At 41.1% G+C, this 16,657-nt stretch overlaps 1 protein-coding gene across 1 annotated transcript in view; it reads right to left on the reverse strand.

The window, feature by feature from the left end:
* Positions 1 to 16,657, reverse strand: part of itga8 (integrin, alpha 8) — a 208,356-nt gene that overhangs the window by 4,003 nt on the left and 187,696 nt on the right. The window contains exons 27-28 of the mRNA XM_048607871.1: positions 5,223 to 5,324; positions 2,563 to 2,685 (exon numbers count right to left, since the gene is read on the reverse strand). Coding sequence (XP_048463828.1) covers positions 2,563 to 2,685; positions 5,223 to 5,324 — 225 coding nt within the window. The remainder of the gene's footprint in view (positions 1 to 2,562; positions 2,686 to 5,222; positions 5,325 to 16,657) is intronic.

Below are 16,657 nucleotides of genomic sequence, written 5' to 3' on the forward strand. Positions count from 1 at the left end.
CCTGCTCCTTTGATGCTGCCTGGCCTGCTGTGTTCCTCCAGCTCCACACTGTGTTATCCCTGTACTCCATCAGCAGCCTGCAGGCGAATGAGAGAGGTGCCATGATGGCCATGAGGGGTTGGCAAATGCCAAATTCCAGTGTACGGATAAGAGGTGCATGGAGCTGGTGCTGTGGACTGTGCCCTGAGATCGTGTTTGCCTTTAAGAGATAAGGCAGTCCTTCAGAGTAGGTGGTGAACCGAATTCGCCAGTTACTTGTTCTGGTTTCCATGTCGGGTTTTCCACCTAGCTTGTTTAGAGCATTTGGTAAAGTAGGAAGCTCAACCATTGGGACAATAATAAGGTGCTTAACAAGCAGTAATCCACCTTAATTGGCAGCTTGCTGCTGTCGAAGAAGAAACTTGCTATGCTGCTAGTAAAAAACATAACAGATAGAGTGAGGGCTCCTGATGTCAAAATCAGCCTTGCCAGACCTCTCCTCTGATTCTGCCATAAATATGCCCTAACCCATCTCATTCAGATTCCCTAAACAATTCTATCCTTCATTTCTGATGGTTTGTGCTGCTGGATGTGGCATTAATAAGCTTGCTGAATTGACATGTAGTGGGTGAACTAATTAATGTGAGGTGGCAAGAATAAGGAAGCCACATACATCTGGGAAATTAAGAGGCTGAATGGATAGGGGATCAGAGATCTGGGGATACAGATAAACAAGTCAATACTGGTAGTCAATCAGGTCGATAAAGCTGTAAAGAAAGCAAACACAGTGTTCATTTTTAAAGGGCTCACAGTAGTAGTGGTAAGAGACAATAAGGCAGAACTTATGTTAAACTTAGAATGTTTGACTGTACTTGTGCTGTGCAGAATTTTCATCTCCACATTAGAAAGGAGTATAGAGGCACTGGCAAAGACACAAAAAGGATGATACAAAACTGAGAGGTTCTATACAAGATTGAATAAATTGGGCTATTTTCTGTAAAAAGAAATGGCTTAGAGGTGATCTGACTGAGGTCCTTAAGATTATAAAAGCATTTGATGGACTAAACACAGAAACAATGCTTCCATTTGTGAGGAGATGAAAAACAAGTTCCAACTGAAGATTCCCTCCCCAGTACAGTTAACAGGGCCTTTCACCATGTCTGCCACAGTTCCTGTACTTCTGCTCTAATCCCTGCTCCTCCCTCCCAGAAACACAGTAGAGTTTAGCTGGTCTTCACCTTCTACTCCGTCATCCTCCATATTCAATGGATCATTTTCTGCCATTTCTGTCACTTTCTGTTGTATGAACCCACCGCCAAACACCTTGTCTGCATTCTGAGGGACCATTCCCTCCAGAATATCCTATCTCACTCCATAGTCACCACAAAAACTCCACCCCCTTCCCATAAAACCTTTCCATGTCAACACAGGAGATGTAAGTTTTGCCCTTTTGCCTCCCCTCTCCTCCTCCTCCTCATCATCATCATAATCCTCATTAAGGACCCAAACACTTCTTCCAGTTAAGCACTAATTTACATGTACTTCTTTCAATTTAATCTAGTGCAGACACTACTCACGGTGTTGTCCTCTCAATGCCGGATGCGTACTGGGTGACTGCTTTGTGGAATGTCTGCAAGCATGACCCCAAACCTTCATCGTTTTAATACTTTCCCTTACTCTCCTGCTGACATTTCTGTTCTTGACCTACTGTTCAAATGAGGCACAACATAGGCTTCAGGAACATCACCAAACTTTTGGACTGCTCACTTCACAGCTCTCTGGTCTCAACACTTTTTTTTGAGTTCAACAATTCCAGATGTAAACTCTTGTCACCACTGTTTCTTCTTTTGTTTGTTTTGTTCTTTCTCTTTCAATTAGCAGCACAAACTGCTCTCGGCACATCTTTTATTTCTCTCTTGCCCCATCTTGCTTCCCTTTGAGCCTGAAAGATGAATATTTCTCTTCTTTTATAGGTCAGAATGAGTTTTTTTTTTAACTTCTAGATTGGCTCAGTGTTTTAAGGATTAGATCCTTTCCATTTTCATGAAAACAGAGAATGAGTGACCTGAGTTAACACTTTGGAGATCCATTTCCTTTGGGTTTCTTCCACTACATCACTAACTCTGTTAAACTCATAAACAGGGTATTCATGTAGACATCAGAGATGGTTAGAACTGCCGATGCTGGAGTCAGAGATGAAACAGTATGGGAGCTGAGGGAACTCAGCAGGCCAGGCAGCATCAGAGGAGCAGGAAAGTTGACGTTTTGGGTCGGGACCCATCTTTAGAAACCGTTTCTGAAGTAGGGTCCCGACTCGAAATGTCAACTTGCCTGCTCCTCTGATGCTGCTTGGCCTGCTGTGTTCCTCCAGCTCCATTCTGTGTTATTCACATAGACATGTTGACGTTACAGTGGCAGTTATTTGAATTATTAAATGTTGTCATTAATATATTGCAGATGATAGTTGATAAAATATGATTAATTCAGTGAGACATTTGATGGGTTAACAATTCTCTCTAATTAGTGCACAGTCTGATTGCTCATGACATGCAATTGTACAGGAATGAGAAATTGAAAACGTACCTTCCACATGACTAGGATCAAAATAGCCAGAACCAGCAAACCGACCAGTACAGCCAGAATTATGACCCACAGGGGAATTGCAAGTGAAGCATCAGGAGTAGCCCAAATCACTGAAGTCTTTATCTAGGGTAAGACAAACATGAAAAATTAGGTTTCTGCATAAACTACTTTGAAAAGTTAAAATATTATTCTTGTAATCACTGCAGCAATAAGCTGGTGAAACATATTTGTGCCCAACTTGTTTCATGACAGTCACAAATTAGTATCAAGTTACATTTTATGACATTGACATTATGTTCAACATTTTAGAACAGTGGGAAGGGATTAAACATGTTAAACTGCTATATTCTATATCAGGAAGGAAATGAAATATGAAGTGGATCAGCCAGTCTCAGTAAATCAGTGACAATTTATCACAATATCAGTTCATGCAGCAAACCATTTGTCTTTTTACCAGCAGTGTAATACTAGGCATGATTAAAGCTACTGACTAGACTGGTCTGAAGCTTGATTCACATTACTTATGAAATTCTTTGATTCTTAATTGATTCCTTACTATCTAGAAATATGCGCTCTGTCATAACTTATGAAAATATTGAGAGACTTCCAGTTGATTTAATTTTAAGGCACTTCACGCTAATTGCGTGCATTAATCTTCATTGTTAAATACATTTAGTTTATCTCCCATGGTGATTCGTAGAGAATTTAGGAGAACTCCAGTGTTAACAGGTGGTTTGTTTCAAGATAGGACAGGGAGAAATATGAAGAAGGGAGAAATACGAAGAAAGGAAAATGTCTGATTAGAGAGTGGGAGACACAGGGAAGTAAGAGAAAAAGAGGAGAACTTGGGATCTGAAAGTACGATTGGGCCAGAATTGAGCTGAACACAGGCAGGTTTGGAATGAAGTCTATATGAATTGAAGGGAATACTGCTCAACAGGGGTGTGGATATTAGTGAAGCTGAGTGATCCATTGTAACTGACTGGCCTCTGATAGTCCCATGACTGGCGGTATTATTTTTAGACTGGTCCAATCAGCAAAGCAAAGGCACTTTTACAATATCCTTTATTCTTTATTCATTAACAGGATGAGGGTGTCACTGGCTAGGCAGCATTTATTGCTCATCCCTCATTGCCCATCCCTCATTGCCCAAGAGGGCAGTTCAGAGTCAACCACATTGCTGTGGGTCTGGAGTCACATGTAGGCCAGACTAGGTAAGGATGGCAGTTTCTGAGGTAAAGAATTCCATCTGGAGTGAAAACGTTTTTCCTCATCTTAGTCCTAAATGTTCTACCCTACTTATTAAATGTTGTCCTTAATAAATTGTATTTTATAAACTATGATTAATTCAGTGATTTACTTTGATGGGTTAACAATTCTCTCTAATTAGTGCACAGTCTGATTGCTCATCATAATGTGCAATATAAACAGTAAGGAAACCAATTGTAAATAAGAGGCCTAAACTAGCATGTTTTGTTTTTACTTGAAGCTAATTACATGAAACAAAATATTATTATAATAAAATAATTACATAAATAGACCTTCAGCTACACATTAGGGAGATTTACAATTCAGATTGTCCAGTATGTCTGCTTATCAAATGTGAAAGACAAAATGACATGGCTTAACGTTAGGCTATTATTAAATGTCATTATAGATATCTTGGTTAATTAATACATTTAACAGTGATCTAAAATTCTGGTGCCAGTTACTGCAATTGTGCATGAGATGCAGTACAATGGGGGTGTTTTATGTAACCAGGAACTGGAGAACATTACTTTGTAAAGTTTTATATATTTGGAATCCAGAGAGCAGGGTTAGTGAAATAGAGTCATAGAGATGTACAGCATGGTAACAGATGCTTCAGTCCAACTCGTCTATGCCAACCAGATATCCTAAATTAATCTAGTCCCATTTGCCAGCATTTGGCCCACATCCCTCTAAGCCCTTCCTATTCATATGCCCATTCAGATACCTTTTAAATGTTATAATTGTACCAGCCTTCACCACTTCCTCTGGCAGCTCATTCCATACACACACCAACCTCTGTGTGAAAAAGTAGCCCCTTAGGTCCCTTTTAAATCTTTCCCCTCTCACCTTAAACCTATGTTGTCTAGTTTTGGGCTCCCTCAGCCCAGGGAAGAGACCTTGGCTATTCACTCAAATGGAATGAAATATGTAAAATCCTAGTTTTTTAAAAATGCTTAATTTTATCAAAACTTAAATTATTTAAAAGAAAAAAATCTCAGAATGAGCTACACCAGTAAAAACATGCTGAAAGCAAGCAGTCAGAATTTTTGGGCTATCATTCAGCACATTCTAATTTTAAAAAAAGTCCAAGAAAATGTAAGACATTATAGATAACACATTTCAATTCTAACACATTTGACATTAAAACAATAGTTATTACTTAAGAATACAAAAATGTGCAGAGTTTTAGTTGTACCTTGCAGCAATAAATCTGATCATTCTCACGAAAATTAGAATTTCTGGTAAAGCTATGTTAACAAATACATGTATGGATAAGAAGCAGTCATCTTGAGCAAAAGGAAGTTGTGTCTTGGTAATTTCTCTCTGGATCCTGAAACTGTATACATCCGGTTAATGTTATCTATGTAAGTCTCATGTTTATAAAATGTGTTTTCCCTCAAGGCACTTACCACAGTACTTGTGCTGGGTAATTCTTCTGGCTGGATTTTGTATGCCATTTCCTTCACTCCAAATGACACCAGAGACTGCAGAGAGTAATGGGTGTTTCTTCTCTGTTAAGAAAAGCAGCAGGAAAAGGAACCACATATTAACCAAATGAATTGGAACAATCATTCCAAGTGCTTGGGCTCATGTTATTTTAGAATATGCTGGAGAAACTCAGCAGGTCTGGCAGCAACTGTACAGAGAGGAAGAGAGCTAATGTTTTGGGTCCAATATGACTTTTCTTCAGAAAAAAATAGCTGAATTTGATTGCTCTACCATGGATGTACTACTGGATAAAATTGACAAAAAAGAACATTTCTTTTAAAACCAACTGTATTAAAAATATTACACTGTACTTTAGTTACATTGGGTTGGAATATTAGCTTACCCAGATATTTATTTACTTGTTTGGTCTCTAAGTACAGAAAATGTTCTGAAATCAGTTTGCTTTTATCATGCTGACGTAGTAGTGTATGTTGGTACTTTCAGAACTTGAGTTTTTAATTGAAGTTAATAGTTTATTATGGTTATGCCTAAATATGTCATATCCTTTGAGTGATTAAACGTAAAAAAAAGCTGCTGAGTTTTTCCCCTTTTGTATTAAAGGCCTCTTTGAAATTTCAGCAAAGGCAGCAATACTCACTTACTCCAAACTGATTATAATACATAATGGTTAAATAAGTCAGATCTTACAGTACAGTAATGACAGAATAGGGGAATAAATTAACAAAATTTGTTGATGCCATATCACCATTCCTCATTATTTTAAAATCTATGTTTAACTATCTCTTCCTTAAACATATTCAGTGATTTGGCACCCAAAACATTCTGAGGTAAGGAATTCCATTTGGAATGAAAACGTTTTACCTCATCTCAGTCGTAAATGTTCTACCCTACTTCCTGAGACTGTCTACTGGCTCCAGATTTCCCAAGCTCGCTGCATCTAGTCTGTCCAGCCCTGTTAGAATTTATACGTTTCAATCAGATTCCCTCTCATCCTTCTAAATTCTAGTTCAGTCAAACCAATCTCTACTCATAGGTCTTGCGATATTGAGTGAACCTGTGCTGCACTCCTTCTACACCAAGTATTTTTTTCCTCCGGTAGGGACACCAAAACTTGTATGCAACATTCCAGATGTGGTCTCACCGAAGTCCTACATAATGTTTTATTTCTATTCACTCAGAGGGTCTAAATGTTGCTGGATGAGCCAGCATTTATTGCCCATCGCTAGTTACCCTTGAGAAGATGGTGCTGAGCTGCCTTCTTGAACAGCTGCAATTCATGTGCTTTGTGGAGTCAGGAGGTGAGTTACTCGCTGCAGTATTCCTAGCCTCCGACCTGCTTTCGTAGCCACCACGTTTATGTGGCAAGTCCTGTTGAGTTTCTGGTCAATAGTAGCCCCTATGATGTTGACAGTGAAGGATTCAGTGATGGCAACACTACTGAATGTTAGGGGGTGGAGTTCAGATTGTCTCTTATTGGAGATGGTCATTGCCTGGCATTTGTTTGTTATGGATGTTACTTGCCGGTTGTCAACCCAAGCCTGGATATTGTCCAGATCTTGTTGCATTTGAACATGGCCTGCTTCAGTATCTGAGGAGTCACGAATCTAAACATTGTGTAATCATTGGTGAATATTTCCACTTCTGACCTTCCTTTTTCAATGAAGGCCAGTGTAGCATTTGTGTTCCTGATTGCTTGCTACACCTGCCAGTTTACTTTTATTGATTGGTCTACAAGAACCCCTAGACCCTTTGTACATCCACACTTCCCAGTAGATCACCATTTATGTAACCCTCTTCCTTTCTGTTTTTCAACCTGAAGTGTACAACTTAATATTTAACCAGTTGTACTGCATCTGCCATATGCTTGCCCACCCACTCAACTTAGAACATAAGACCATATGACATAAGAGCACAAGTAGGCCATTCAGCCTATCGAGTCTGTTCTGTCATTCAATAAGATCATGGCTGATCTGAAAAACTTCAACTCCACTTGCCTCCCTTTTCCACATAACCCTCGAATCTCTCCCTGATTAAAAATCTGTCTATCATGGCCTTGAACATACTTAATGACAGAACCTCAATGGCCCTCTATGATAAAGCATTTCACAGAATCACAACCCTCTGACAGAAGAAATTCCTCCTCACATCTGTTTTAAATGTTTGACCCCTTACTCTGAGATTATGGATTCTGGTCCTAGACTTTCTTGCAAGGGGAAACAACTTTTCTGCATCTGCTCTGTCAAGTCTGCTAAGTATCTTATATGTTTCAAGTTGTATCTCATATTTATAAATTCCAACGAGTAGACACCCATCTACCTAACCTCTCCTCATGAGGCAGTCCCTCCATATCCAGCATCAGCCTAGTGAACCTTCTATGGACAATGTCAGTATATCTTTCCTTACATAAGGGACAAAACCTGTTCATTGTATTCCTGCTGCAGTCTGACTAGTGTTTTGTATTGTTTTAGCAAAAACCTCCCTATTGTTATACTCCATTTGCTTTATAATATTGGTCAACATTTAATTTGCCTTCCCAATTATTCACTTTTTGTGATTCGTTGATGAGGACTCCCAAATCCCTTGGTGTGAGGTGACAGCTTGACAAGTTCCAGGTGGCAAGCAGTGGCTTTGGCAAATGCTCTCTGGTGAAGACCTTGGGCAATGGTGTGGCATGAGGAGAGGCTGCAATCAAACGGCTTGCAGCAGCTTCAAGTCTGAGAGAGGGTGTGGTCCTTCTACGATGGCGCCAATCAGCTCAGGTAATTTACTATAGTAAATAACATCATTGTGAATCTTGCAATGCTCACTGAGGTTTCTGGTCCTAAAGACTACCTGACTTAAAAGCGAAACAATGCTAAGTTGTCTGACTTTAAATGTGGACTCATGTTATGGAATTGACATGTTGCTGGGAGCTGAGGCACATAAAGGGATGCCTGATTCACACATGAAGGAGAACAGGCAGGTGGAAAGAGGCTAATAGTGTAGAAGGAAGTCTGTATGAGAATAAACGTATGGCACAGAAACATTGAGTACATCCTCATTTTCATAAGAACATAAGAACATAAGAACTAGGAGCAGGAGTAGGCCATCTGGCCCTTCGAGCCTGCTCCACCATTCAATAAGATCATGGCTGATCTTTTCGTGGACTCGGATCCACTTACCCGCGTTCTCACCGTAACCCTTAATTCCTTTATTGTTCAAAAAAAATCTACCTTTTCTTTAAAAACGTTTACTGAAGTAGCGTCAACTACTTCACTGGGCAAGGAATTCCATAGATTAACAACCCTCTGGGTGAAGAAATTCCTTCTCAATTCAGTCCTAAATCTGCTCCCTCTAATCTTTCAATGCAATAGTTTCTACATCATTCAAAGTGATAAAAATGTTAATTAACCAAAGACAGTAGGGTGGAGTTTCCATTCTGGACACAATCTGTCACAGATTATGCCACAAATTGTGACTACATTGAAAAGTATTTTCTCTCTCCAATAAAAAAAAGTTTGTTAGACTAATAGTCACTAAGATTTTCCCCTTAAACAATAATTATACTGGTTTCAACATTATCATCTCACCTAACTTTGCCCTCAACCTATTTTTCAGCACGGGAAAAACAATTATCAAGGATTTCCTTGTGCTTCCTGCTCTGTTGCCATAACCTTGGTAGATGTGGAACCCTCCACTCAGTTGTGTAAATGGGTTTCTGCTGAACTATCCCCAAAGATTGTCAGCAGAGCAACAGAAGCTGCACTGGAAATTGTTGATGCAGGTCTCATTATTTGATGCATAATTACTTGAAGTGAATAATGTTAATTTAAGTTGGAGAGATAGTACATCACAGATTAAAATGTCATTAGTATTGAAAATAGCCATAATGAAGGAAGGAAATAATTTGAATTTGGGATTCTACAGCTAGATTGTAAAAACATTCCAAATTGCTTGATTAGAATATTTAACCCCAGAAGTGCTAATCAGAACAAATGTTACACTAACAGTCTGTATGGAATTTCTTTTTATTTGGAAGTCAAATTGCAATCATATTACTGTAATGAGCGTTGCTCATTTTCACCCAAATTGTAACTTGTAAAAATATAAGAATTTTGACATACCACAGCTAAATACAACACACTGAGATAATCTACCTAAGAAATGTAAACTTAATTAACTCTTATCTTGGATTAAAATGATTTAGCTCTTCCAAATCAATTTTAGGAATGTCACAATTCCCTCTGGAAATCTCGAAAAAAGGCTTTTGGATTTATAGCACATGATAATAGGCTTCACTCTTCAAATAATTTATGTCAGGAAGTTTGGCACATTCTATTTCCTGTAAAAGTAGCACTGTAGGAGCTCAAATAACACTAGACATCTGTAATAAGGGTCAATGAAAATAAGTAAATGTATATTGATTAACTTGCTAGCAATGATTGCATCACAACTTCAATTGAGGAAACTTATATAAGTGAGTTCATATAGGTTAGCGTTTGTTTGTGTCAGAGATTATAAAATAATGGATTCAGTGGTGCAGGGAGTTAATGTAATAGGCCATTCTTTTGTGAACATTTTGACTGTGCATACACTTGGTCCAGGTATATTTGTACATGTAGGGTGAGAAATGGATTTCATGCTGCCAAGTTTTATAGTTCAAGGTTTACCACCTAATTAGCTTCACTGCAGTGCTTATGAAAGGGGTGGGGTGCACAGATAAGATTTCTGCATGGATTTTCAATGGAGTCACGGAGACTTTGAGAATCTTACACAATCATGGATGGGACCCAGGTCTGGAGGTCTGACGTCCTATTTTCACTGGGTCAGAGTGAGATGCTGCTGGGATACAGGGTCAGGGTGAGATGCTGTTCGGATACAGGCAGGACATGGTTCTCACAGGTGGGGCACTGAATTTAACTGGGCCATTTGAACTTAATGCTAAGTTCAAACAGATACCATTTTTGCTGCAGCAGGAACCTTGTCCACAGAATGAGAGTTGCATATCTATAGAGAAGTTACAAATGCTCCAAAAGTGAGGATACGGTATGTAGAGGTGTCAAAACTGTCATGTTAATTAAAAGGCCATCTCTTTCAAAGTTGAAAACAAAACTGCTTAAAATAAAATCCTGTCCTAGAAATTTCAATAACTGTTGACATAACTCTAGGTTCTATAATTATAACATTATTCTTGCTTGGCTGCTTTCTACAACATTTTATTATCAAAGTGGGGTTGTTCATTGTTTGAGTGATAGCTCAAAGAGACTATAAAACAGCTTAAGCATTGAGGGAGGTTAAATCAATTGTATAGACATTCATAAATCAATGACTATGTTTGTATTAACCACTTAGAAATATATTTTATTTCATCTCGGTGTGGTTCCTGAGTCTGCCCATGGCACATACCGGGTGAATTGATATGGAGGGCATAAGGGAAACGTTTGTAGATGAAGGGGTAGGTGGCATGATTTGACTAAGTTTGGTACAATCTGGGGCAGACAGCCAATTAAAAGGGCACACCTGGGAATGAATGAATTAGATATGGAGGGTGGGACAAAGATCAGCCTGCATGAGAACGGAGCATTTGAAGGGATGCTGGCAGCGTTTACAGTGGGAGCACTGTGCATTGTGGCTAGCTAACTCGTAGGCAGAAGGTGGAGGTGGAGTAGGAGGAGGAGGAGGGAGGACGAGGATAATAGTAGGGGAAGGGTAGCCACATTATTCACAGTTATGACACTTGTGGTAATGAGGGCAGCATTTGGTAGAATGGTAGGAGGAGGCCAGCCAGCTTCTTCAACAGATGATGGAGGTGGTGAGTGGTCAGTGTTGTGTGGTGGACTTGGATCCAGCACAGGAGCTGCTTCAATGATTTCTTAAGATTCAGCAAGGTGAGTGCCATGCAACTTTCATCTGGTAGCTGTCACTCTTACAGCTCCAAAGCCTTCTCCAGCACTCATTTCATTTAAGACACTACATTTGTAACCGTACATCAAAATGTCTGTCTACATTCCACCCCAACTCTCCACCTCCATACAGAGCAATGACATTCTCCTTCAACGTGCAGATCTAGCACTCAGCCAGTGATAGTGAGCCCCCTCAAATGTCATACTTATTTCTGCAGCAAAGACTGAACTCATAAGCTTCTTCACTCTCTGAATGTTCTCGCTGGAGGAGAAGAGAGCAGGTAACTCTTTGGAGAGGCACAGAAGTGAGGGTATAGTGACAAGTAGGATAGAATGGCACAAATATTGCATCAAGCACTCCTCCTCCTCCTGCTCTAGCCCATCAATTAGCACCATGAAACAAGCAGTGTTGCACCTGATGAAGTATTATTTAAAAGTGGGAAAAACTGAGCAGGAGAGTGAAAAGTTGAAATTACAGCAGGCTGCACATTACATTAAGTCTGTGGTGCATGGAAAGGGAATTGGTATCCTACAAGTTTGATGCAGTCGTTCGTGATCCATAAGATTTAGCCTTAGTTTTTCCTATGAACATGATGCAGTAGACGTCTGCAAATGTGCAAAGAGCTCTTGCAATGTCAAAGTCATTCTGTGTTTAATATAAATAAAGAGCCCAATGCAGTGAATTGCACTTCAATAAGAATCTTGTGGAAAACCCAAAACAGTTAAGGCCTCATACACGATAATGTCCCCTGATATTTCTAACAGAAACCTTGGACATCCAAATATTTTATCACAGTTAGGCTGCAAAGACCAGGAATAAAATAAAAATTCTTTCATACTGTGTTAGTGTTTCTGGCTAGGCGAACGTTTATAGCACATTACTAATTGCTCCTGAGAAGGTGGTACTCTGGTGTCAGTTTTAATCACTGTAGTTAATGTGGTGTAGGTGCACCCTTGGCACCGTTAGGAAATGAGGTTCCATGAGTCCAACCCAATGATGGTGAAGGAACGGTAATATAGTTCCAAGTCATCATGATGTGTGGGTTTAAGGAGGACTTAATGGTGGCAAGTGTTCCCAAGCACTGCTGTCCTTGTCTTTCTAGAGGGCAGAGGTTAAAAGTTTGCAAGATGCTGATGAAGGAGCCTTGGTGAGTTGCTGCAGTGCATCTTGTAGCTAGTACACAATGCTGTCACTGTGCATCAGTGATCATAGATCATAGATCATAGAATCCCTACGGTGTGGAAATAGGCCCTTTGGCCCAACAAGTCCACACTGACCCTCAGAACATCCCACCCAGACCTATCCCCCTAATCTACAGATGCCTGAACACTATGGGCAATTTAGCATGGCCAATCCACCTGCGCATCTTTGGACTGTGGGAGAAAACCAGAGCACCTGGAGTAAACCCATGTAGACACGGGGAGAATGTGCAAACTCCACACAGACAGTCGCCCGAGGGTGGAATTAAACCCGGGTTACTGGCGCTGTAAGGCAGCAGTGCTAACCACTGACTTTGGCCACCGTGCCAAATTGATTGTTCAAGATGGTGTCTGGTGTGCCAAACAAGCTGGCTGCCTTGTCCAGGATGTTGTGAGCTTCTTGTTGATGGAGCTGCACTTATTTGAGATGAGAGTTTGAGATTGAGATGAACAGGGAAGGTTGGATTCACTAGCATTGATGCAGGTTCCAGCTGCACTGCCAGTGCCACTTTGTGTGGTTTCGTCACAAGGTAGTTACAAACCCATTGATAGTAAATTTCCAAAGGACTGAGTTGGTGCTGATGAGCAGCCACTGTGTTATCACATATGGCTCCAATTGTTATAAGGACATCTGGATTCCCTGGGTCCAGAGGATTATGACCATGGCATTCGGCAGACTTGCGCTAATACACAGTCACTCCCATGAAACTTCAGCAAAGTTATAAATCAGGGTTAAACAATGTTACGAAAGAGACTGAGTATGATCTACAGGCACCAAATTTAAGCAGTTAAGGAAATAGCTCACTTCACTTTTGTATTGGCACATTGATAAATTAGACAACTTATTTCCTTTTTGTCAGTTGTTTCAATGCTACAGGGGAGGGGGAGCAGATGAAGCTTGTAAAGGAAGTGAGTGTTGGACAACCTGCCAGGCTATGATTATAGATGATGTGCTTTAGTGCAGCGTCCACTGCTGGATGTTATTTCCTACATAAGCGACCTGCATCTAGACTAGGCTTAATGTAGGCAATACTCCAAAGCCCTTTCCAAAGCCTTGGGGGAGATGCAGGATTCTGGTAAGGGGTAAGGCAGTGGATGTGGACAAAAAACACTATAGAAGGAATATCAGCTGAGGAATAGGCAATAAGTTTGGCTATAAAATTCAAGAGGAAACCAAAAGTTTCACTGAAAATATGTATTTTGAGTAGGTCTTTCAAATTCATAAATGAATAGGTTAGGTGTTCAGCGTGGAAGTTACAGAGAGCAGCACCAAGGTAGCTAAGGTCTCTGCTGCTAAACAATGGGATATTAAAGGAGTGAACAGTACAACCGGTTAGCGACAGCCAACTTATGTGTGGGGAAGAGGAAGGAGCACTGCTGTTTGATGCACGTTGTGCCAATTTTAAAAGCACCAGGAACTGTCGTAGTTCTTGACCATGACTATACGTGAGCTGGAGCAGCCGACATAGATGAATGACTTAGTATAAGTTGGAGCTCCCATGATCAGACAGAAGTTACAGTGAGAGGCTCATCATGCCAAGGGTATCTTTTCATGAAATGGTCTCTTCATTAAATAACTTAATTTTCTGAAAATTGAGACAGAAAATCCCACCCTCTGACCTAGAGAGTGACCTTACACATTGAAGCTACTTACAGCTTTCAGTCCAAACATTGCACAGCAAAGTCACTTCACAAAAAGGCATGCACTAGGGAAGCAAAGGATCTTTGCAAAATGTACAAAATGTTCTCAGGTAAAAATGAGCTATTTTGACAGAGCAGTCCATACAATTGAAAGTTAACTTTACAAAAGTGAAGTGATCAGTCTTTACTTGCTCAGTGGTGATGCAACTGCATTTTATCCCATCCACAGTAATTATTTGTTATGCTATCTTAGAATCCCTACAGTGCGGAAACAGGCCCTTCGGCCCAACAAGTCCACGCTGACCCTCAGAACATCCCACCCAGACCCATCCCCCTATAACCCACCTAAGCTACACAGCCCTGAACACTATGGGCAACTTAGCATGGCCAATCTGCCTAACCTGCACATCTTGGGACTGTGGGAAGAAACCAGAGCACCTGGAGGAAACCCACGCAGACACAGGGAGAACATGCAAACTCCACAAAGACAGTTGCCAGAGGGTGGAATCGAACCCGGGTCTCTGGCCCTGTGAGGCAGCAGTGCTAACTGCTGAGCCACCATATCTATATCCTGTGTACTCCTTTTCCATAAGTAGCATCTCCAGGTTCTGGGCTGAATTTAATCAGGCCAGTGAGGACAACCTCCACCTTGGCCACTTGTGGATTCGTCCCCACCCCTCCATCTTTGTCCCATCTGATAACTTATTAGTTGCTGTCAGAGTTCTCATCCCATGAAAAGGCAAGTTCCCACCTTCAAGAGCTATTGGGAGTGCTGGTCACCACTGGGGCTGCACTCAGCGGGAGGTCACAGCAATGGACACTGCCCTCACAATGATATGAGTGGGTTTGGAGTTTTAGTAAGGAGTTGTTTGTCAGGTCAGAGCTGCCATTGGAGCTTGTATAGGTGACAGAATGCATGATTAGGAGGCGGTCCTCTAAAATTCATATGGAGGGTCACCAGTGTTCATCTCCTTGTCTCCCCATATAGCAGAGGGCTTGCCAGTGGTAAAATGCCCTCAAAAGGCCCCTAATTGACTACTTAAAAGTCATTCAATTGGCCTCTGTGGTGGGAGGGTTTTACTTCATTATTCCTGCTGCTGGTAGGTGACATGGTAGCAGGATGGTGATGCACTTCACTGCTCATCTTCCCCTCAATAGTGTATGCAATCCCTTGGGTTGCCAGGCCATTTATAGAGAACTGGTAAAAGCCAAACCCCTGTGTACAAACTCACAGAAGTTCCATTGACGAATGCATGTTTCCATACTTTTCCAAGAATGATAGCCTGGAAAGTTGATGGTGCTGCATCGATTTAGTTTTATTCATTCATGGGATATGGACATCGCTAGCTGGCCAGCATTTATTGCCCATCACTAGTTGCCCTTGAGAAGGTGCCTTCTTGAACTGTTGCAGGCCACCTGCTGGGATTGACCCACAATGCTGTTAGGGAGGGAATTTCAGAATTTTGACTCAGCGACTGTGAGGGAACAGCAATACATTTCCGTGTCAGGGTGGCGAGTGGCTTGGAGGGCAATTTGCTAGGTCGTGTTCCCATGTATCTGCTGCCTTTGTCCTTCTAGATGGAAGTGGTCGTGGGTTTAGAAAGTGCTGCCTGAAGATTTTGGGCAAATTTCTCAAGGGCAAATAGTGTATTTAGTATGATGGCAGGGTACAGAAATCCATTGTATAATGAAAATCTGTCAACTGCCAGAATTGTGAAGGTAGCAAAAGACTTTCTAATGTCTCTTTGAATGTGTAAATAAAGCACTCCTGTTTGATGCTCTGCTTATGAAATTGGATTTTATCTTCAGATAATTTATCTTCAGATAAACGTAGTCCACATGTGCTATACGCAGAGGTCCTCTTTGTCAATGTGTTACATGGCAATGGGCAGGAGGTGGCTTTAAGTCACTGGCCTCATGTAATTCAGGCTTGAGGCTTAGAATTAAGCATGTATCAGGTTTCCCTGTTATAGCAACGATCGGCTCTTGCATCTGGTTTGAGTTGGCCTTTCAGCAAAAACCAATGTCTGAACCAATATCTTCTTACATGACAATGTCACTGCGGCACTGTGCCTACCATAATACAATTCTAAACTATTCCCATCTGCCTGCACATGGTCTGTATCCCTCTGTTCTCTGCCTGTTTACATGTGTGTCTAAATGCCCTTTAAATATTGCTTTTGTATGTACTTCTACCACCCTCTGTGTAAAATAAACTTTCCTCACATATGTCCTTTAAACTTTTCCCATCTAACCTTAAACCTATGCCCCATAGTATTTGGCATTTTCATGGCTTTCAAAGGGATAGGATAATTTTGTGAACAATGGAAAGTCTTGATGTGGGGGAGGGGGGATAGTAGTCAGGGTGGGGTGGGACTAAGTGAGTCTCTCTGACATAGAGCCAGGAGCTCCCCCTCCCTCCCCTAGTGGTACTGCCAAGTAATGAAGAGCTGCAGGCTTTGGATTGGCCAGCAGTTCTCAGTGGGTGCTACTTCTGCCCATAGGGTCCTTGGTTCCTGGAAAAGTCTGTCACTGGCATTTAATTCGGCACGTCTTCATGAAAAGAGACAATGTGGGGCTTTCTGAGATAACAAGGTGTAGCGCTGGATGAACACAGCGGGCCAAGCAGCATCAGAGGAGCAGGAAGGCTGACCTTTCGGGCCTAGACCCTT

This window comes from Rhincodon typus, chromosome 2 (assembly GCF_021869965.1).
Source record: "Rhincodon typus isolate 14 chromosome 2, sRhiTyp1.1, whole genome shotgun sequence".
Taxonomy (NCBI): domain Eukaryota; kingdom Metazoa; phylum Chordata; class Chondrichthyes; order Orectolobiformes; family Rhincodontidae; genus Rhincodon; species Rhincodon typus.